Raw genomic sequence first — 22,176 nt, forward strand, 5'->3', positions numbered from 1 at the left:
ATTTAAAAAATAAATAAAAACTAACTTTTTGGAAAGAAACATTTTTGAATTGTCCTCTTCTGACCCTTATAACGCGTTTATTTTTACGTATACAGGGCTGTATGAGGGTCATTTTTTTGCCCCAGGATCTGTGGTTTTTGTTGGTACCATTTTTTATATTCATGGGACTTTTTGTTGGCTTTTTTTTCTAGTATGTAAAGTGATGAAAAATACACATTTCTGACTGAATAGTTTTTTTACATGGACGCAATTAACTGTGCGGTTTAATGAACATTATATTTTAATAGTTCAGACATTTACGCACACAACAGTACCACATTTTTTTTTGTTGTTTATATTATTTTATTTAAAAAAATGGGAAAAGTGGGTTTTCAAATTTTTATTAGGGGAGGGGTTTGTTCACAATTAACACTTATATACTCATATTTTATTTACTATTTTTCAGTCTCCATAGGGAATTATTACATGTAATCTTTGGATTGCATACACTAAACAATGCTGTACTATAGCACAGCATTGATCAGTGTTTTCAGCATTCCATTAGTACAGTCTGCCGAGGCTGCCTGTATATGAGGCCACCGCTCATCGCACTGCAGGGATCCCAATCAGCCCCTTAAAGGAGAACTCCAGAAAAGGAAAATTGTACTCCATACTGCCAGTAGTAAAAAAATAAAGAGGTACATACCTCCCTTCGCGCCTCCGGTAATCCATTCCGGTCTCCGCCGCGATCCTCTTCCTGGTTGCCGGCGAGTCATACTGCACTCAGCCAATCGCCGGCCGCAGCGCAGTCCTGACTCGGCCAGCGATAGGCTGAGCGGCAGTGTGACGTTTTCCTCCCCGGGGCCGAAAAAGTCACACTGACGCTCAGCCTATCGCTGGCCGAGTCAGGACTTCGCTGCGGCCGGTGCAGTATGACCCCCCGACAAGCGGCAACCAGGAAGAGGATCGCGGCGGAGACCGGAGTGGGTTACCGTAGGCACCGGGGGAGCGAAGGAAGGTATGTATCTCTCTATTTTTTTTACTGCTGGCAGTATGGAGTACAATTTTCCTATTCTGGAGTACTCCTTTAACTTACAGGCAACTGTAATTTATCCATTTTAGGTCCCGCAATCAACTTTGATAGTGGAATCTAAAGGGTTAATGCTGGACATAGTTGTGATCGCCAATTCTTACCAGTTTTGAAGCAAGCTCAGCAGCGCAATTTAACTTCCTTGCAGGGATAGGGGTACGGATATGAAGACAAGATATGAGGTCGAGATAGGAGGACAGGATATGAGGTCAGGATATGAAGTCGGGATGTGAAGTCAGGATATGAGAATGACATATGAGGACAGAATATGAGGATGAGATATGAGGACGGGATATGAGAATGAAATACAAGGACCGGATATGAGGATGAGTTATGAGGTCAGAATATGAGGATATGATATGAGGACGGGACATGATGTCGGGATATGAGGATGAGATATAAGGTCGGGAAATGAGGTCCGGCATATGAGGATGAGATATGAGGTCAGGATATGAGGACAAGATATGACGAGATATGAGGACAGAGTATGAGGTTGGGATATGATGAGATATGAGGTCGGGATAGGAGGATGAGATATGAGGTCGGGATATGAGGATGAGATATGAGGTCGGGATAGGAGGATGAGATATGAGGTCGGGATATGAGGATGAGATATGGGGATGGGATATGAGGACAAGATATGAGGACGGGGTATGAGGTTGGGATATGATGAGATATGAGGTCGGGATATGAGGATGAGATATGAGGTCGGGAAATGAGGATGAGACATGGGGATGGGATATGAGGACGAGATATGAGGATGGGGTATGAGGTTGGGATATGAGGATGAGATATGGGGATGGGATATGAGGACAAGATATGACGAGATATGAAGATGAGATATGAGGTTGTGATATGAGGACGGGGTATGAGGTTGGGATATGAGGATGAGATATGACAAGATTTGAGGACGGGGTATGAGGTTGGGATATGATGAGATATGAGGTCGAGAAATGAGGATGAGATATGGGGATGGGATATGAGGACGGGGTATGAGGTTGGGATATGATGAGATATGAGGTCGGGAAATGAGGATGAGATATGGGGATGGGATATGAGGACGGGGTATGAGGTTGGGATATGATGAGATATGAGGTCGGGAAATGAGGATGAGATATAAGGTCGGGATATGAGGACAAGATATGACGAGATATGAGGACGGGGTATGAGGTTGGGATATGATGAGATATGAGGTCGGGATATGAGGATGAGATAGGAGGTCGTGATATGAGGACAAGATATGACGAGATATGAGGACGGGGTATGAGGTTGGGATATGATGAGATATGAGGTCGGGATATAAGGATGAGATATGAGGTCGGGAAATTAGGATGAGATATGAGGATGAGATAGGAGGTCGTGATATGAGGACGGGAAATTAGGATGAGATATGAGGATGAGATAGGAGGTCGTGATATGAGGACGGGGTATGAGGTTGGGATATGATGACATATGAGGTCGGGATATGAGGATGAGATATGAGGTCGGGAAATTAGGATGAGATATGAGGATGAGATAGGAGGTCGTGATATGAGGACGGGGTATGAGGTTGGGATATGGGGACAGGATGTGAAGACAGGATTTGAGGACAAGAGCGTCATTGTTGTTTTTTCTCTGCCACAAGGTTTACTGAATTAGTTTTGGAATAAAGAGGAATCATTTTAATGCCCCTCTCCTCCTCCTCCTCTATCTTATTCTGCACTGGAATGTTGTCCTCCGTTCAGTCCAGGCGCTGATGACCTCGCTGGATTAAATCTGTGTTATTATTTTTAAAAGTGGTAAAACATAACACAAAACATATAAAATGTAACATTACTGTAATCGTACTGATCAGAAGAATAACGTTTTCATGTCAGTTTTATCGCGCAGAGAGAAATCCAAACCTCCACCTCCGCATTTGTGTTTAGTATTTCTTTTTTTTTTTTTTCTTCAAATTGTACGTTTCCCACTAAAATATTCGGTTTCATAAATAGATATATAAATGTATCTGGTTCTGGTTAAAATACTGACTGAAATGTGGCACTAAATACCTTGTGTGCACATAGCCTTGAATGGGATGGTGACTGTACGCCTATCATACTCCTGGTGGTCTAGAGTGCTTTAATGGTTTATAATTAAAGGAGTATTCCGTCGACTAAAACTTATCCCGATTGGTGGGTGTCCAACTGCTGGGAGCCCCTGAGATCTTTATTGTAATTATATTACGATGTACAGTGACCCCCCCGACCTACGATGGCCCCGACATACGATCATTTCAACATACGATGGCCTCTCAGAGGCAGCATCAACATACGATGCTTTTGTATGTCGGGGCCATCGCATAAACGGCTATCCGGCAGCGCAGACTGCTTCAGCTGACACCGGATAGCCGTTTACGGTGCCCCGTGGGGTCCGCTGACGATCACTTACCTGTCCTCGGGGCTCCGTCGCGTCCTCTTCGGGATCCCCTGCATCGTCGGCGCTCTCCATGGTCGTCATCACGTCGCTGCGCACGCCGTCCTGTCAGCCAATAGGAGCGGCGCGCGTATCGACGTGATGGCGGCGACGGAGAGCGAGGATGCCGGGGAAGCAAAGGCCTTGCCGGAGCATCGGGGACACCTCAGGGACGCGGCGACAGCGATGGAAGGCGACATGCAGGGCAGCGGTGACGGTCCAGAGCAGCGGGGACACGTGAGTATAACGTCCAATACCAATGGTCTTCAACCTGCGGATCTCCAGATGTTGCAAAACTACAACTCCCAGCATGCCCGGACAGCCGTTGGCTGTCCGGGCATGCTGGGTGTTGTAGTTTTGCAACATCTGGAGGTCCGAAGGTTGGAGATCACTGTCCTATACTTTACATTGCACGGATCACTCAACATACGATGGTTTCAACAAACGATGGTCCGTTTGGAATGGATTACCATCGTATGTTGAGGGACCACTGTATTGTGGGACCCCTAATGCTGCCCCTGTTTAGTTCACCCTGTACTACAAGGTGAATAAAGAAGGAAGCCCTATCCTCTGGATCTGATACAACCAGAACACCGGCTTATTGGTGGCTCCTCACATGGGGGGAGATTTATCAAAAAGGAAAAGTTGCCCAGTTGCCCATAGCAACCAATCAGCTTGCTCCTTTCATTTTTAACAAGGCCTCTGCAAAATGAAAGAAGCGATCTGATTGGTTGCTATGGGCAACTGGGCACCTTTTCCTTTGCACAGGTTTTGATAAATCTCCCCCATAGACTCATACAGGGGTCTACTGAACGCAGCCCACCCATTCTATGACATCCATATCCCTTATAGGCCATATAGACAGGGGCTGCGGACATGTGAGGCTACAGCACTGCACATGGTTTCCATTGACATTCATTGAGGTAGTCCAGTATGGTGTGATCCTCCTTCGTATTATTCAATTAAAGGGGTACTCCAGTGGAAAACGTTTTTCAACTGGTTCCAGAAAGTTAAACAGATTTGTAAATTACTTCTGTTTAAAAATCTTAATCCTTCCAGTACTTATCAGCTGCTGAATGCTCCACAGGAAGTTTTCTTTTCTTTTTGGATTTCTGTTCAGTCTGACCACAGTGCTCTCTGCTGACACCTCTGTCCATGTCAGGAACTGTCCAGAGCAGGAGCAATTCCTCATAGCAAACCTCTCCTGCTCTGGACAGTTCCTGACATGAACAGAGGTGTCAGCAGAGAGCACTGTGGTCAGACTGAAAAGAAATTCAAAAGGAAAAGAACTTCCTATGGAGCATACAGCAGCTGATAAGTACTTGAAGGATTAAGATTTTTAAACAGAAGTAATTTACAAATCTGTTCTGGAACCAGTTGATTTACAAAAAAAAAAAAAAAAAAAAAAAACTTTATTGTGTGTATAGCATGCTGCCTCATGCTGAGCTATGCCACAGGCAAAGGAGCAGACAGGGAATAAATAGCAGGTGCTGCAACCTCCCTGATAGTCTGTTGTAAAAATGCAATGTTCTGCTGCAGCTTTAGCAGGGAACTGTGATGAAAAGCTGACGGAAACCAATGCATTCTGGGAATTGTAGTGCATTGCAACTTCTGGAAGTACAGGACTAAGATCCACAAAACAAACGGCGATCTGTTTCTGAAAGAATTCCAACATGGCGACAGTTTTACATCCCATGGGGGTGCCTAAATGTATAGGCATAACTATAGGGCAGTGTTTCTCAACCAGTGTGCCTCCAGCTGTTGCAAAACTACAACTCCCAGCATGCCCGGACAGCCATGCTGGGAGTTGTAGTTTTGTAACAGCTGGAGGCACCCTGGTTGGGAAACACTACTATAGGGGTGTTGCGATTGCAATCAGGGGGACAGAAGAGGTGTGTTAGTTTTCAGTTTCAATTTACCCCCTATGTGTCATGTGACTACTCTGGGTTGTGCTGAGTGGTTGAAGACTCACTGAGGGGACATGTTTTTTTTTTTTTATGTTTTTTGCCACTTTGGGACACCGGTCATTGATTTTATTTCTCATTGTTGTTACAGAGTCTATCGAATTCCCCCAATATGAAAGAACCGGACCCAGGGATGAGTTCCCTTTAAATGTCATTGTCTCCATGATTCCTCTACCAGTCCTATTATGGTCCAGTTATTGTCCCTGGAGACATGAAACCGGACCTGAGCGTATGGGGTCGACTACTGCTCCATCCTCCGATGCTGCCTCATCTCCTCTTCCTCCTCTGTGGGTGACTGTCTTGCCTCTTCCTTGGCCGATTTGGCCTCTTCTTGCGCAGGAAGACTCACTTCCTGCGGGCCAGAGGTCAGTCGGAAAAGGACCGGCAGCTGGCCGAGGACCGGGTTGGCTTCTTGAAGACACTGGATCCATTTCCCCAACATTCTCTCATCTCCAGATCCTGCCATGCACATAGCGTAGACTGGACCTTCCTCCACTGCAAACAAGAGAAAAACATAATGGGAGACGCCAAGATGGTACTTAAAGGGGTACTCCGGTGGAAAACTATTTTTTTAAATCAACTGGTGCCAGAAAGTTAAACAGATTTGTAAATTGCTTCTGTTTAAAAATCTTAATCCTTCCAGTACTTATAAGCTGCTGAATACTACAGAGGAAGTTGTGTAATGCTTTCCAGTCTGACCACAGTGCTCTCTGCTGACACCTCTGTCCATGTCAGGAACTGTCCAGAGCAGGATAGATTTGCTATGGGGATTTGCTCCTGCTCTGGACAGTTCCTAACATGGAAGCAGAGAGCACTGTGGTCAGACAAAAAAGAACAACTCAACTTCCTCTGTAATATACAGCAGCTGATAAGTACTGGAAGGATTAAGATTTTTTAATAGAAGTAATTTACAAATCTGTTTAAGTTTCTGGCACCAGTTGATTAAAAAACTAAATAAATAAATAAATACATTTTTTTTCCACCGGAGTACTCCTTTAAGTCAGTCTGCCTAGGAAAACCTATATTAGGACCTAGTGCGCAAGTGTGTCTCCAGTTGTTGCAAAACTACAACTCCCAGCATGCCCGGCTCATTACACCTTCAACCCAGCTTTTCCCATTTCCAGAAAGACAGTCATATAACCCATTACTTAGTACCAGGGTTGGAAAAACACAGTTGTTTTCTTCCAAAAACAGTGACACCCCTGTCCTCAGGTTGTGTGTGGTATTACAGCTTGGCTCCATTCACTTCAACAGAACCGAGCTGTAATACCACACACAACCTCTAAGACATGGGTGGCACTGTTTTGGAAGAATTCGGCTCTGTTTTTTCTTAACCCCTTTAATGGCGGACATATTGTCAATCATCCAGCTTTCCCATACTCATGAATGGGTCTACAGCCACAGTATGATCCATCCTTGACTGTACGGCGGCATAATTTACCAATCAGGAGTTTGGGAAAGCCAATGAATATGGCAGCACATTACAGCTTCTACATAACCCAGAGCACTGTTTTCCAAAGAGTGTGTCTCCAGCTGTTGCAAAACTACAACTTCCAGCATGGCCGGACAGCCGCAGGCTGTCCGGCCATGCTGGAAGTTGTAGTTTTGCAACAGCTGGAGGCACACTTGTTAAGAAACACTGGTGTGAGATAATACTGTGTTGTTATAGGTATATACCCATATCCCGCCGAGAATGAGATGCCAACATATACAGTGGCAGCGGGTGCCATTCTTTAAAGGGTGTCTCTACACCAATTTAACCAAACGTAATAGTGCACAATCGAAACAAATGTATATTGCTTGGCTTTCCAAATCTCCTGATTGGTAAAATTATGCAGCAAATACAGTCGAGGATGGATCAGAGCTGATTTCTTTCAAAAACAGCGCCACCATCTGTCCTCAGGTTGTGTACGATATTGCAGCTCAGTTCTGTTGAAGTGAATGGAGCCAAGCTGTAATACCACACACAACCTGAGGACAGGGGTGGCGCTATTTTTGGAAGAAAGTGACTGTATTTTTCTGGATATCCCTGATAAGTTGGTACTAAGTTACGGGTTAGATCACTTTCTTTCAGTAATTAGGCAAAGCTGGGTAGAAGGTGTAATGAGGCGGAAATGCTGGGAGCTGTAGTTTTGCAACAGCTGGAGGCACACTGTTTGCAATACACTGACAGAAAGGAGGCAGAAGCAGCCACAACATTTCGCCTTTCGGCCTCCACCATTCGTACCTTCATCCACATTGAAGCTGTGGTCATCCCCGAGGTCTCGCTCCAGATCCAGGTCAAGTTGTAGGGGGTAATAGAAACATCTCTCGGGGTCTAATTCCTCCTGAGCAATGAACAGACGGATTACTATCCCCCCTCCTTACCAGCGAGGAGCCCGGATGGCACTACAGCTGGCGCAGGGTACCCACCTTCTTTCTAGCGGCTGGCTCTGCGCGGAGGACGTAGTACTGGACACAGATCTTCTTCAGCCAGAGCGGGAACGGACCCTCCACTATTACAGGGTATTTGGGATCATGTTCGGCCAGGAGAGCAATCTGATCCGGAGACTGGATACCTGAGAGAGGAAAGTCAAAGGGTTAATCCAGGGATAGAAACACAAGAGCTAATTTCTTTCAAAAACAGCGCCACCCCTATTCTCAGGTTGCGTGTAGGTATTGCAGCTCAGTTCCAATGAGGTGATTGAAGTCAAGTTGTAATGCCACACACAACCCGAGGACAGGGGTGGTGCTACTTTTGGAAGAAATTTGCTCTGTGTTTCCATCCCTTTAAAGGGGTACTCCGCCCCTGGCATCTTATCCCCTATCCAAAAAGTTTTCCACCGGAGTACCCTTTTAATGGTCTGGTTGGGGACCCTGAGGTAAGATCCAGGCCTCGTACAGGAGATCGTTAGGGGGGGTCCCAGTGGTCGGACCCCCATCGTTCAGACACTTATGCCGTATCCAAAGGATTTTTTAATCCCTTGTATTACCTATACAGTACAGGCTCTATGGAGATCTATCCCTATAATGCGCCCCTCTATGTACCCTATAAGGGTCTCTCATGCAGAGGTACATACCCACAAGAGGCTGGTGCTCCTGGACCGTCCCATCTTCACAAACCTCGGAAGACGGCAACTGTGGAAAAACCATATTTACACGTCAGATCTGTAATTATCCAATTGCTTGGTAGCCATTTTATTCTATAAATAAGCGAATAAGTGGCTGCCCATGCACAGTCCCTCTCCAATACAGTCTATACCAGTATTCCCCAACCAGCATGCCTCCGGCTGTTGCGAAAACTACAACTCCCAGCATGCCCGGACAGCCAACGGCTGTCCGGGCATGCTGGGAGTTGTAGTTTTGCAACAGCTGGAGGCACCCTGTAGATGTAATGTACTAGTGTCCAATACTACTGTCCATATAGTATATATATATATTGATCAGGGCATCTAAAGGGTTAGCTGATGTCTGCTGTCAGCAGTGAGGCCCTGGCTGCTGACAGCAGCCGGTACTCGCCATCTATGAAGCAAGGCCAGATCCTGATTGAACTCTAAACACCGCAGGGCGTAAACGTACGTCACGGAGCGCTAAATAATGGGCGGCCATGAGGTACATTTACGTTCTGTGTCCTCTAGGGGTTAAACTTTTACATGCTCTATATAAAAATTGGCCCTACGCCAGAACGGTGCCAGATTGACTCCTCTAAGGCTTCAGTCCGCTGTAGGATTATGTGGCTACCATTATAAGGATGGCCCCGTGTAAATCATGTAAAGGGGCCTCGTCTTCATGTCTAGGATCAGGGTCCCTAAATAAACATTAAAGATATGAAAGCCGCTTTTTAATATCTTGTTCCTAGGCTGAGATACAGTCACGTGAATTGACAGGCCCTTAAGCCTGAGGCTGCACTACTGAAAGATTCTCGAGGCATCATATCCCCCCTTCTGATTCCAGTCAGGGAGACCTTGTATGGCTCCAGATCACCAACTAAGATCAATGGGGGAGATTTACTCAAAACCTGTGGAGAGGAATAGTAGCTGAGTTGCCCATAGCAACCAATCAGATCGCTACTTTCATTTTTGAAAAGGCCTATGTAAAATGAAAGTAGTCATCTGATTGGTTGCTATGGGCAACTGGGCAACTTTTCCTCTCGACAGGTTTTGATAAATCTCCCCCAATATGTACATCTTTACTGACTTGAATACTGTCAGTACTGTGTGGACATCAGAATGCCTCAGTAGTGCAGCCTCAGGCTTTTGGCCTGCAATTTCAAGGGGTGATATCTCAGCACAGAAGAGTAGGAGAGGGGAAAAAAAAAGGAGGGGATACGGGGCGCTCTCTATGGGAGCGGTGTATGGAATAAGGCGCAGCTCTGAAGGTGTTTCCGGTAGGAGGTGTGATGTTTCAGCTTGCTGCTCGGTGCCCCCTTGTCCGTTGCCCCAAACAGGGTACGGAAAAGACGATATGGAAAGGAAATGACCTCTGACCTCCGAGCGCTACTGAGATAGTGGAATTGTGCGAATTATGCGAAGATGTCAAAGGTACACAGGAACTTTTTTTATTGAATAAAAGAAACAACTGGACAACGCGTTTCGGCGTGTTCTCACGCCTTCCTCAGGTCCATAAAGATAATTTTATGGTAGCCTGTTCTGGTTTTCCTGTGAACTGGCCGTCCAATATACAGGAAAACCAGAACAGGTTTAGGTCCATAAAATTATCTTTATGGACCTGAGGAAGCATGAGAAACCGCCGAAACGCGCTGTCCAGTTGTTTCTTTTATTCAATAAAAAAGTTTCTATGTACCTTTGGCATCTTCGCATAATTTGCACAATTCCAGGATCTCAGTAGCGCTCGGAGGTCAGAACCCCCGCATTTTCTGCATTTCCTTTCCATATTAGCACAGAAGTAAGATATTAAAAAACTGTTTTCATTGTTTTAATCTACGTGAAAATGGCCTCCTGGAGATCTTCTTCTGCTAGGACTTTATTTATAAATGACTTTGCACATAGTCACCTGGTACACGGTCACTTGGGCATCTCTGTCCGCAGCTATCCGCGCCAGGCAAACTTTTGACAGGGCGACAGGATCAGCTTCTAGGTCAACGGGCACAGGGTAAGGGTTGATATGCTTAAACCGGGGAAACCAATACATCATCCGCTGGTACTTCTTCACGGGGTGGCTGAGCTTCCCAAATGTTTGGGCCAACAGGAAGTAGGTGTGCCTGTTAGGAGTGACCCCTGGAAAGACGAAAAACTGTTGAGCTGCATCCATATAAGGCTGCGTTCACACGGCCGTCTAGACCCGTCCCCTTCTTCTCCCGTCAAAATAAAAAAACAAAAAAAAACGGACAATAACGGATGTTATTCATGTGTTTCCATTTGGATCCGTTATTGTTCAGTTAATAAACCAAATAAAACAATTTTTTTTTGTTCTGAGCATGCTCAGAAGTAAAAACGGATCAAAAAACTGATTGAAAAAACTGATGCAAACGGATGACATTAAAGGCTCATCCGTTTTCCATAGACTTCAATGTTAAATTTACTGTATCCATTTTTTCTTGTTTTTTTGACGGAAGAAAAATACTGAAGTTCTGGCGCAGACAGAATTTCTGGCGCACAACCCGACAAGACATGTCAGGTTTGCAATAGTAAATGAGGGCCAGTGTGTCCATTGGCCAACAGATAAGGATAAGGTTTCGGATGTATGTGTTTGCTGGTGTGGACGCAGCCTTACTGTCTGTTAGCAATAAGGGTTAAGCAGTATAACTCTACTGTATAGGTCAACACATAACGGGAGGAGTAGACTCCTTGTCACATAGCTCCTCCCTCCTGTCTATATCACCCTGTGGTGGGAGGAGCAGACTCCATATCACATAGCTCCTCCCTCCTGTCTATATCACCCTGTGGTGGGAGGAGCAGACTCCATGTCACATAGCTCCTCCCTCCTGTCTGTATCGCCCTGTGGTGGGAGGAGCAGACTCCATGTCACATAGCTCCTCCCTCCTGTCTGTATCGCCCTGTGGTGGGAGGAGCAGACTCCATGTCACATAGCTCCTCCCTCCTGTCTACATCACCCTGTGGTGGAGGAGCAGACTCCATATCACATAGCTCCTCCCTCCTGTCTATATCACCCTGTGGTGGGAGGAGCAGACTCCATGTCACATAGCTCCTCCCTCCTGTCTATATCACCCTGTGGTGGGAGGAGCAGACTCCATGTCACATAGCTCCTCCCTCCTGTCTATATCACCCTGTGGTGGGAGGAGCAGACTCCATATCACATAGCTCCTCCCTCCTGTCTATATCAGCCTGTGGTGGGAGGAGCAGACTCCATGTCACATAGCTCCTCCCTCCTGTCTATATCATCCTGTGGTGGGAGGAGCAGACTTGATGTCACATAGCTCCTCCCTCCTGTCTATATCACCCTGTGGTGGGAGGAGCAGACTCCATATCACATAGCTCCTCCCTCCTGTCTATATCACCCTGTGGTGGGAGGAGCAGACTCCATATCACATAGCTCCTCCCTCCTGTCTATATCACCCTGTGGTGGGAGGAGCAGACTCCATATCACATAGCTCCTCTCTCCTGTCTATATCACCCTGTGGTGGGAGGAGCAGACTCCATGTCACATAGCTTCTCCCTCCTGTCTATATCACCCTGTGGTGGGAGGAGCAGACTCCATATCACATAGCTCCTCCCTCCTGTCTATATCACCCTGTGGTGGGAGGAGCAGACTCCATGTCACATAGCTCCTCCCTCCTGTCTGTATCGCCCTGTGGTGGGAGGAGCAGACTCCATGTCACATAGCTCCTCCCTCCTGTCTGTATCGCCCTGTGGTGGGAGGAGCAGACTCCATGTCACATAGCTCCTCCCTCCTGTCTATATCACCCTGTGGTGGAGGAGCAGACTCCATATCACATAGCTCCTCCCTCCTGTCTATATCACCCTGTGGTGGGAGGAGCAGACTCCATGTCACATAGCTCCTCCCTCCTGTCTATATCACCCTGTGGTGGGAGGAGCAGACTCCATGTCGCATAGTTTATCCTATAACTTGAGAAAACATAAGTAAAAAATAACTTTTGACACGTCCTAGAGACATGTCAAAAGTTTTGATCTGACACCCCCACCGATCAGGAGAACGAGAGGGAAGAAGTGCTCAGTAGGGCTTTTCACTCCCTGGCTCTCTGCGCGCTCTGTTTTGTTTCTCCATTATAAGTCTATTGGGCAGAGAGACAAAGATCACTTCAAGCTGGGAGTGAACTGCACTGCCGCACACTTCTCCTGATTGGTTGGGGTCTCAGACCCAAAAAGCGGGAATACTGATGAATCTCTAGGACATGTCAAAAGCTTTTTTTAAAGTGGTACTCCGCTGGAAAACTTTTTTTTTTTAATTAACTGGTGCCAGAAAGTTAAACAGATTTGTAAATTACTTCTATTAAAAAATCTTAATCCTTCCAGTACTTATTAGCTGCTGAATACTACAGAGGAAATGGTTTTCTTTTTGGAACACCGAGCTCTCTGCTGACATCACAAGTACAGTGCTCTCTGCTGACATCATGACCACAGTGCTCTCTGCTGACATCTCTGTCCATTTTAGGAACTGTCCAGAGCAGCATATGTTTGCTATAGGGGATTTTCTCCTACTCTGGACAGTTCTTAAAATGGACAAAGATGTCAGCAGAGAGCACTGTGGTCATGATGTCGGCAGAGAGCTCTGTGTTCCAAAAAAAAAAGAATTTTCTCTGGAGCATACAGCAGCTGATAAGTACTGGAAGGATTAAGATTTTTTAATAGAAGTAATTTACAAATCTGTTTAACTTTCCGGAGCCAGTTAATTACATTTTTTTTTTCCAGTGGAGTACCCCTTTAACCCCTTCCCGACCTATGACATACCTGTACGTCATGGGTGGCAAGGTGTTCCCGACCCATGACATACAGGTACGTCATGAACATTTTTGCCGCTACTCGCGGCATCCCGCAGCGCCCGGTAAGATGGTGGCTATCACTGATAGCCAGCCATCTTACCATGCGACCACGGGGGGTTTCATCCCCCACCCCCCCCAGCGATCGCTGCTATCAGCTGGTCAAATCTGACTAGCTGATAGCAGCGTTTCGCTATGAAAATACTTAGCAGCGCGGTGTGTGAGTCCGGATCACGGGGATCGGGACACACACCGCTCTGCTAAGTGTCCCTGACCCGTCCCCCGGCGTCACTTACCCGTCCGAGCGGTGTCCCGAGCGGTCCCGGCGCGAGCGACGTCCTCCAGGCGGTCCCGGCGGTGCTGCGTCCCGGAGGTGAGTTTCCGGCAGCAGTGCGGCATCTTCATTGGCAGCAGTGAGATCGCCGTAAAGCGATCTCACTGCTGCCTCTGAGAGTTTCAAAACTGCAACTCCCAGCATGCCCAGACAGCCTTTGGCTTTCTGGGCATGCTGGGAGTTGTAGTTTTGCAACATCTGGAGGCCCACAGTTTGGAGACCACTGTATAATGGTCTCCAATCTGTGCTCTTCCAGATGTTGCAAAACTACAAATCTCAGCATGCTCAGTCTGTCCAGGCATGCTGGGAGTTGTAGTTCTCTAACATCTGGAAGAGCACAGATTGGAGACCATTTTACAGTGGTCTCCAAACTGTGGACCTCCAGATGTTGCAAAACTACAACTCCCAGCATGCCCAGACTGCCCAAGCATGCTGGAAGTTGTAGTTTGGCAACATCTGATCCTTCAGATATTGCCGAACTACAACTTCCAGCATGCCTGGGCAGTCTGGGCATGCTGGGAGTTGTAGTTTTGCAACAACTGGAGGCACACTAGTTGGGAAACATTGTCCGTTTCCTACCTCAGTGCCTCCAGCTGTTGCAATTGTTGCAAAACTATAACTCCCAGCATGCACTGACAGACCATGCATGCTGGGAGTTGTAGTTTTGCAACAGCTGGAGGCACACTGGTTTGGAAACACTAAGTTTGGTTGCAAAACACTTGAAAGTTTATTACTTAACTTAGTGTTTCCAAACCAGTGTTCCTCCAGCTGTTGCAAAACTACAACTCCCAGCATGCACGGACAGCCAAAGGGCATGCTCTGAGTTTGCAACAGCTGGATGTTTGCCCCCCTCCCCCCAATGTGAATGTACAGGGTACACTCACATGGGCGGAGGTTTACAGTGAGTGCTGCAAGTTTGAGATGGCGCAAATTTTGCGCTGCAGCTCAAACTTCCAGCGGCAAACTTGCTGTGAACCTCTGCCCATGTGACTGTACCCTAAAAACACTACACTACACTAACACTAACCTAAAATAAAAAGTAAAAAACACTACATATACACATACCCCTACACAGCCCCCCTCCCCAAAAAATGAAAAACGTCTGGTACGCTACTGTTTCCAAAACGGAGCCTCCAGCTGTTGCAAAATAATAACTCCCATTGACTGTCCAGGCATGCTGGGAGTTTTGCAACAGCTGGAGGCACCCTGTTTGGGAATCATTGGCATAGAATACCCCTATGTCCACCCCTATGCAAATCCCTAATTCAGGCCTCAAATGCGCATGGCACTCTCTCACTTTGGAGCCCTGTCGTATTTCAAGGCAACAGTTTTGGGACACATATGGGGTATCGCCGTACTCGGGAGAAATTGCCTTACAAATTTTGGGGGGCTTTTTCTTCTTTAACCCCTTATGAAAAGGTGAAGTTGGGGTCTACACCAGCATGTTAGTGTAAAAAAATAATTTTTTTACACTGACAAGCTGGTGTTGCCCTATACTTTTCATTTTCACCAGAGGTAAAAGGGAAAAAAGACCCTCTAAATTTGTAATGCAATTTCTCCCTAGTACGGAGATACCCCATATGTGGGCGCAAAGTGCTCTGGGGGCGCACAACAAGGCCCAGAAGGGAGAGTGCACCATGTACATTTGAGGCGATTTGCACAGGGGTGGCTGATTGTTACAGCGGTTCTGACAAACGCAAAACAATAAATATCCATATGTGACCCCATTTTGGAAACTACACCCCTCACGGAATGTAATAAGGGGTGCAGTGAGCATTTACACCCCACTGGTGTATGACAGATTTTTGGAACAGTGGTCTGTGAAAATGAAAAATAAAATTTTTGATTTGCACAGTCCACTGATTCAAATATCTGTCAAACGCCAGTGGGGTGTAAATGCTCACTGCACCCCTTATTAAATTCCATGAGGGATATAGTTTCCAAAATGGGGTCACATGTGGGGGGGGTCCACTGTTCTGGCACCATAGGGGCTTCCTAAATGGGACATGCCCCCCAAAAACCCTTTCAGCAAAACTCACTCTCCAAAAACCATTTGTCGCTCCTTCCCTTCTGAGCCCTCTACTGCGCCCGCTGAACACTTTACATACGCATATGAGGTATTTCCTTACTCGAGAGAAATTGGGTTACAAATTTTAGGGTGATTTCTCTCCTTTTACCCCTTGTAAAAATTAAAAAATTGGGTCTACAAGAAAATGCGAGTGTAAATAATGAAGATTTAGAATTTTCTCCTTCACTTTGCTGCTATTCCTGTGAAACACCTAAAGGGTTAAAACACTTACTGAATGTCATTTTGAATACTTTGGGGGGTACAGTTTTTATAATGGGGTAATTTATGGGGTATTTCTAATATGAAGACCCTTAAAATCCGCTTCCAACCTGAACTGGGCCCTGAAAAATTACGATTTTGAAAATCTTGAGAAAAATTGGAAAATTGCTGCGGAACTTTGAAGCCCTCTGGTGTCTTCCAAAAGTAAAAACTTGTCAATTTTTTTATGCAAACACAAAGTAGACATATTGTATATGTGAATCAATATGTAATTTATTTGGAATATCCATTTTCCTTTCAAGCAGAGACTTTCAAAGTTAGAAAAATGCTAAATTTTCAAAATTTTCATGAAATTTTTAGATTTTTTACCAAGAAAGGATGCAAATATCAGTGAAATTTTACCAATAACATAAAGTAGAATATGTCACGAAAAAACAATCTCGGAATCAGAATGATAAGTAAAAGCATTCCAGAGTTATTAATGTTTAAAGTGACAGTGTTCAGATTTTCAAAAAATGCCCAGGTCATGAAGGTGAAAATGGGCTGGGTCATGAAGGGGTTAAGACACAGTTTCCACAGAAAAATAAAATACACCTACCATAGTACTCCATTTGATCCAGGACCCTTATTGCACACTCCTGCTGCCGGGGGTAATGGAGGAACATGGTCTGGATGAAGTTTCGTGGGATGAAGACCTCCTTGGGGAAGACATCCAGCAGTTTGTTGTAAACCTCAATGTCTTTCTCCACTCCAAAGTGAGGCATCCACCGGAGCGCGGCCTCGATCATCTCAACGTGCCCCCTCCTCCGCACATCGCGCCCACAGAACATGTCCAGGACCTGGACGAACGAGGCTTTATCCCTCTGATCCTTGGCAAACGCATCTTCGAATGGAGCCACAGTTTTCGGCGGGTCGGACTTCGGGGGGCCGGGTGAAGACGAGGTGTGGACTGCACGGAGCAGCTGCGACTGCAACAACATATGGGGAGATGAGTGTACATAGAATAAAGCCATACGGTATGACAGTGTTTCCCCAACCGGGGTGCCTCCAGCTGTTGTAAAACTACTACAGCAGTGATTTCCAACCAGGGTGCCTCCAGCTGTTGCAAAACTGCAACTCCCAGCATGCCCGGACAGCCAACGGCTGCCGTCACGCCCCCTCCCATAGAAATGAATGGAGGGGGCGTGGTGTGACGTCACGTCCCCGTCTCGGAAGCCCGGCAGTTTCCGAAACATCAGACGCAGCTACACACAGAATGCGGGCTGCTGCAGGGAGATTGTGGGGGGCCCCAGCAGCGGGCCCCCCGCAATCAGACATCTTATCCCCTATCCTTCCTTTTAACAGCTGCTGAAGTTGAGTTGTTCTTTTCTGTCTGACCACAGTGCTCTCTACTGACACCTCTGTCTGTTCCAGGAACTGTCCTGAGCAGGAGAGGTTTGCTATGGGGATTTACTCCTACTCTGGACAGTACCTGAGACAGACAGAGGTGTCAGCAGAGAGCACTGTGGTCAGACAGAAAAGAACAACTCAACTTCAGCAGCTGATAAGTACTGGTAGGATTAAGATTTTTTTATAGAAGTAATTTACAAATCTGTTCAACTATCTGGAGTCAGTTGATGAAGATTTTTTTTTTTTTTCATGGAATACCCCTTTAATAATCTGGCAGCGATCACTTCCATTATTGACGGAATAAAGGAATTTTTCAGTATCAGAATGATGACAGTGCGGGGTCTCAGACACAGGTGTGTGTTCACACTCACTCTCGCTCCATGTGGTTCCACCGCTGGCATTTGTCGGAGTCGGGCACATAGCTTCTGGGCGGTGATCAACAAGCGCAGGCTCCTCATCTTCTATGATCAACTGCAACAAGAAGGTCATCCATGGGTTAATAGGAGACAGGATTATGGGTAATGTTCTGAATTAACCCTGTGTGTTTCCATTCCTCACAGCTTTCAATATCTCTGCTGTCAGTCAACGCGGACGAACACAATACTTCTCATATGTGATTAAAAAAAAACCTTTGTAACGTAAACTGGTTGGACTTCAGACTAATGTCGTCTACCTGCGCTGACACATTGTAACAGATCATCAGAGAGTATTGTGCTGCTGGGGCATCCACTAAGGATTGTCTACTGGTCTATGATGGACACAACTGGGAGACGTATTAGGTCAGGATGGGATTACAGAATCAACAGCAGCAGAGATACTGACAAGGGGGATGACAACCAGACATAACATTACACTCCACTGGGGCCGGATGATCCTGTACTGGGGGGGACTGGGGCTGGATGATCCTGTACTGGGGGCACTGGGGATGGATGATCCTGTACTGGGATACACTGGGGATGATCCTGTACTGGGGGCACTAGGGCTGGATGATCCTGTACTGGGGACACTGGGACTGGATGATCCTGTACTGGGATACACTGGGGCTGGATGATCCTGTACTGTGGGCACTGGGGCTGGATGATCCTGTACTGGGATACACTGGGGCTGGATGATCCTGTACTGTGGGCACTGGGGCTGGATGATCCTGTACTGGGGGCACTGGGGCTTGATGATCCTGTACTGGGGGCACTGGGGCTGGATGATCCTGCACTGGGACTGGATGATCCTGTACTGGGACTGGATGATCCTGTACTGGGGACACTGGGGCTGGATGATCCTGTACTGGGGACACTGGGGCTGGATGATCATGTACTGGGGGCACTGGGGCTGGATGATCCTATACTGGGTGCACTGGGGCTGGATGATCCTGTACTGGGGGCACTGGGGCTGGATGATCCTGTACTGGGGGCACTGGGGCTGGATGATCCTGTACTGGGGGCACTGGGGCTGGATGATCCTGTACTGGGGCTGGATGATCCCATACTGGGGGCACTGGAACTGGATGATCCTGTACTGGGGGCACTGGGTCTGGATGATCCCGTACTGGGGGCACTGGGGCTGGATGATCCCATACTGGGGGCACTGGGGCTGGATGATCCTGTACTGGGGGCACTGGGTCTGGATGATCCCGTACTGGGGGCACTGGGGCTGGATGATCCTGTACTGGGGGCACTGGGGCTGGATGATCCTGTACTGGGGGCACTGGGGCTGGATGATCCTGTACTGGGGCTGGATGATCCCATACTGGGGGCACTGGAACTGGATGATCCTGTACTGGGGGCACTGGGTCTGGATGATCTGGTACTGGGGGCACTGGGGCTGGATAATCCTGTACTGAGGGCACTGGGGCTGGATGATCCTGTACTGGGGGCACTGGGGCTGGATAATCCTGTACTGGGGGCACTGGGACTGGATGATCCTGTACTGGGGGGGACTGGGGCTGGATGATCCCATACTGGGGGCACTGGGGCTGGATGATCCCATACTGGGGGCACTGGAACTGGATTATCCTGTACTGGGGGCACTGGGGCTGGATGATCCTGTACTGGGGGGGACTGGATGATCCTGTACTGGGGGGGAGCTGGATGATCCTGTACTAGAGGGGACTGGGGCTGGATGATCCCATACTGGGGGCACTGGGGCTGGATGATCCTATACTGGGGCACTGGAGCTGGATGATCCTGTACTGGGGCTGGATGATCCCATACTGGGGGCACTGGAACTGGATGATCCTGTACTGGGGGCACTGGGGCTGGATGATCCTGTACTGGGGGGGGGGGGGGGGGCTGGATGATCCTGTACTGGGGCTGGATGATTCTGTACTGGAGGGGACTGGGGCTGGATGATCCCATACTGGGGGCCCTGGGGCTGGATGATCCTGTACTGGGGGCACTGGGGCTGGATGATCCTGTACTGGGGGCATTTGGTCTGGGTGATCTCGTACTGGGGGCACTGGGGCTGGATGATCCTGTACTGGGGGGGGGGGGGCTGGATGATCCTGTACTGGGGGGGGGGGGCTGGATGATCCTGTACTGGAGGGGACTGGGGCTGGATGATCCCATACTGGGGGCACTGGAGCTGGATGATCCTGTACTGGGGCTGGATGATCCCATACTGGGGGCACTGGAGCTGGATGATCCTATACTGGGAGACACTGGGGCTGGATGATCCCATACTGGGGGCACTGGGACTGGATGATCATGTATTGGGGGCACTGGGGATGGATGATCCTGTACTGCGAGACACTGGGGCTGGATGATCCTGTACTGGGGGCACTGGAGCTGGATGATCCTGCACTGGGGGCACTGGAGCTGGATAATTCTATACTGGGGGACTCAGGCTGGATGATCCTGTACTGGGTGCACTGGGGCTGGATGATCCTGTACTGGGGGCACTGGGGCTGGATGATCCTGTACTGGGGGGACTAGGGCTGGATGGTCCCATACTGGGGGCACTGGAGCTGGAGGATCCTGTACTGGGGACACTGGGGCTGGATGATCCTGTTCTGGGGGCACTGGAGCTGGATGATCCTGTACTGGGGGGACTGGATGATCATGTACTGGGGGGGACTGAGGCTGGATGATCCTGTACTGGGGGCACTGGGGCTGGATGATCCTGTACTGGGGGCACTGGGGATGGATGATCCTGTACTGGGGGCACTGGGGCTGGATGATCCTGTACTGGGGGCACTGGGGCTGGATGATCCTGTACTGGGGGCACTGGGGCTGGATGATCCTGTACTGGGGGCACTGGGGCTGGATGATCCTGTACTGGGGGCACTGGGGCTGGATGATCCTGTACTGGGGGCACTGGGGCTGGATGATCCTGTACTGGGGGCACTGGGGCTGGATGATCCTGGACTGGGGCCGGATCATCCTGTACTCAGGGCACTGGGGCTGGATGATCCTGTACTGGGGGCACTGGGGCTGGATGATCCTGTACTGGGGGCACTGGGGCTGGATGATCCTGTACTGGGGGCACTGGGGCTGGATGATCCTGTACTGGGGCTGGATGATCCTGTACTGGGGGCACTGGGGCTGGATGATCCTGTACTGGGGGCACTGGGGCTGGATGATCCTGTACTGGGGGCACTGGGGCTGGATGATCCTGTACTGGGGGCACTGGGGCTGGATGATCCTGGACTGGGGCCGGATCATCCTGTACTCGGGGCACTGGGGCAGGATGTTCCTGTACTGGGGGCACTGGGACTTGACGATCCTGTACTGGGGGCACTGGGGCTGGATCATCCTGTACTCGGGGCATTGGGGCTGGATGATCCTGTACTGGGGGCACTGGGACTGGATGATCCTGTACTGGGGGCAGATGATCCTGTACTGGGGGCACTGGGGCTGGATGATCCTGTACTGGGGGCACTGGGGCCGGATCATCCTGTACTCGGGGCACTGGGACTGGATGATCCTGTACTGGGGGCACTTTACATCCCCTGTCCCTGTCCTAGGGGGCAGTACTGGTGTTCTGGATATGATGTCCTCAGGACACAGCTCAGTGCAGCCGATCAGAGTTTTTACATCATCTCCAGAGGATACAATGTACTGCCCGCCCTGTCATATGTCCTCACACCCAGAGGAGGGCGCCATCACTCCCATCCCCACTCACACATCCTCTACCTGCACCGGATCCTCACTGTCACCCTCACTGTCACTTTACACCTATGGGCGCCGCCATCTTGGAGCACTAAGACATACCTCCCGCCCAGAACTATTACCAGACACTAGAGGTCCACTCTCCGCTCTGTTCTATATTTTTTTTTTTTTACAGGCGCCATTTTACCGAAGTCCATTGGGATGTTTCATGATGCATTACGGGACTCCGACAAAATGGCAGGCGAGTAATATAATTAAGACGTCATCATAAAGACTCTGCAGATGTTGTTTTTTGTTGTATTTGCACCTAGGAAATCTGTGTTTCAGCCAATATGGCGGTTCATTACACCTTCTACCCAGCTTTTCCTCATTCCTAAAAGGCAGTGATATAACCAATAACTTAGTACCAAATTACTAGGGTTATCAGGGTTCAAAAACACAGTTGATTTTTTCAAAAACAGCACCACCCCTGTCCTCAGGTTGTGTGTGGTATTACAACTTGGCTCAATTCACCTCAATGAAACTGAGCTGCAATACCACACACATCCTGAGGACAAGGGTGGCGCTGTTTTATTTATTTATTTTTTAAGAAATTAGCTCTGCTTTTTGAACCCCATATAAACCCCTTTAATGGCGGCAGTATTGTCAATCATACAGCTTTCCCATACTTCTGAATGGTGATACAGCCAAAGTATGATCC

General features: G+C 48.1%; 1 protein-coding gene across 2 annotated transcripts; it reads right to left on the reverse strand.

Moving 5' to 3' along the window:
* Window positions 1-5,480: 5,480 nt before the first annotated feature.
* On the reverse strand, window positions 5,481-21,587 carry ECSIT (ECSIT signaling integrator). 2 transcript variants are annotated; one of them, XM_056570417.1, is made up of 8 exons: window positions 21,501-21,587; window positions 17,745-17,844; window positions 16,583-16,952; window positions 10,459-10,682; window positions 8,526-8,583; window positions 7,879-8,024; window positions 7,694-7,793; window positions 5,481-5,961 (listed from the first exon to the last, which is right to left on the reverse strand). In XM_056570417.1, the coding sequence occupies exons 2-8, from the start codon at window positions 17,829-17,831 to the stop codon at window positions 5,708-5,710; spliced, it is 1,239 nt and encodes a 412-aa protein (XP_056426392.1). In that variant the 5' UTR covers window positions 17,832-17,844; window positions 21,501-21,587; the 3' UTR covers window positions 5,481-5,707. The 2 variants fall into 2 exon arrangements, with proteins under 2 accessions (XP_056426392.1, XP_056426394.1); XM_056570419.1 differs by having other exon boundaries at window positions 21,490-21,584.
* Between the last annotated feature and the right edge of the window lie 589 nt (window positions 21,588-22,176).

The sequence above is a fragment of the Hyla sarda genome, chromosome 4, assembly GCF_029499605.1.
Source record: "Hyla sarda isolate aHylSar1 chromosome 4, aHylSar1.hap1, whole genome shotgun sequence".
NCBI classification, from domain to species: domain Eukaryota; kingdom Metazoa; phylum Chordata; class Amphibia; order Anura; family Hylidae; genus Hyla; species Hyla sarda.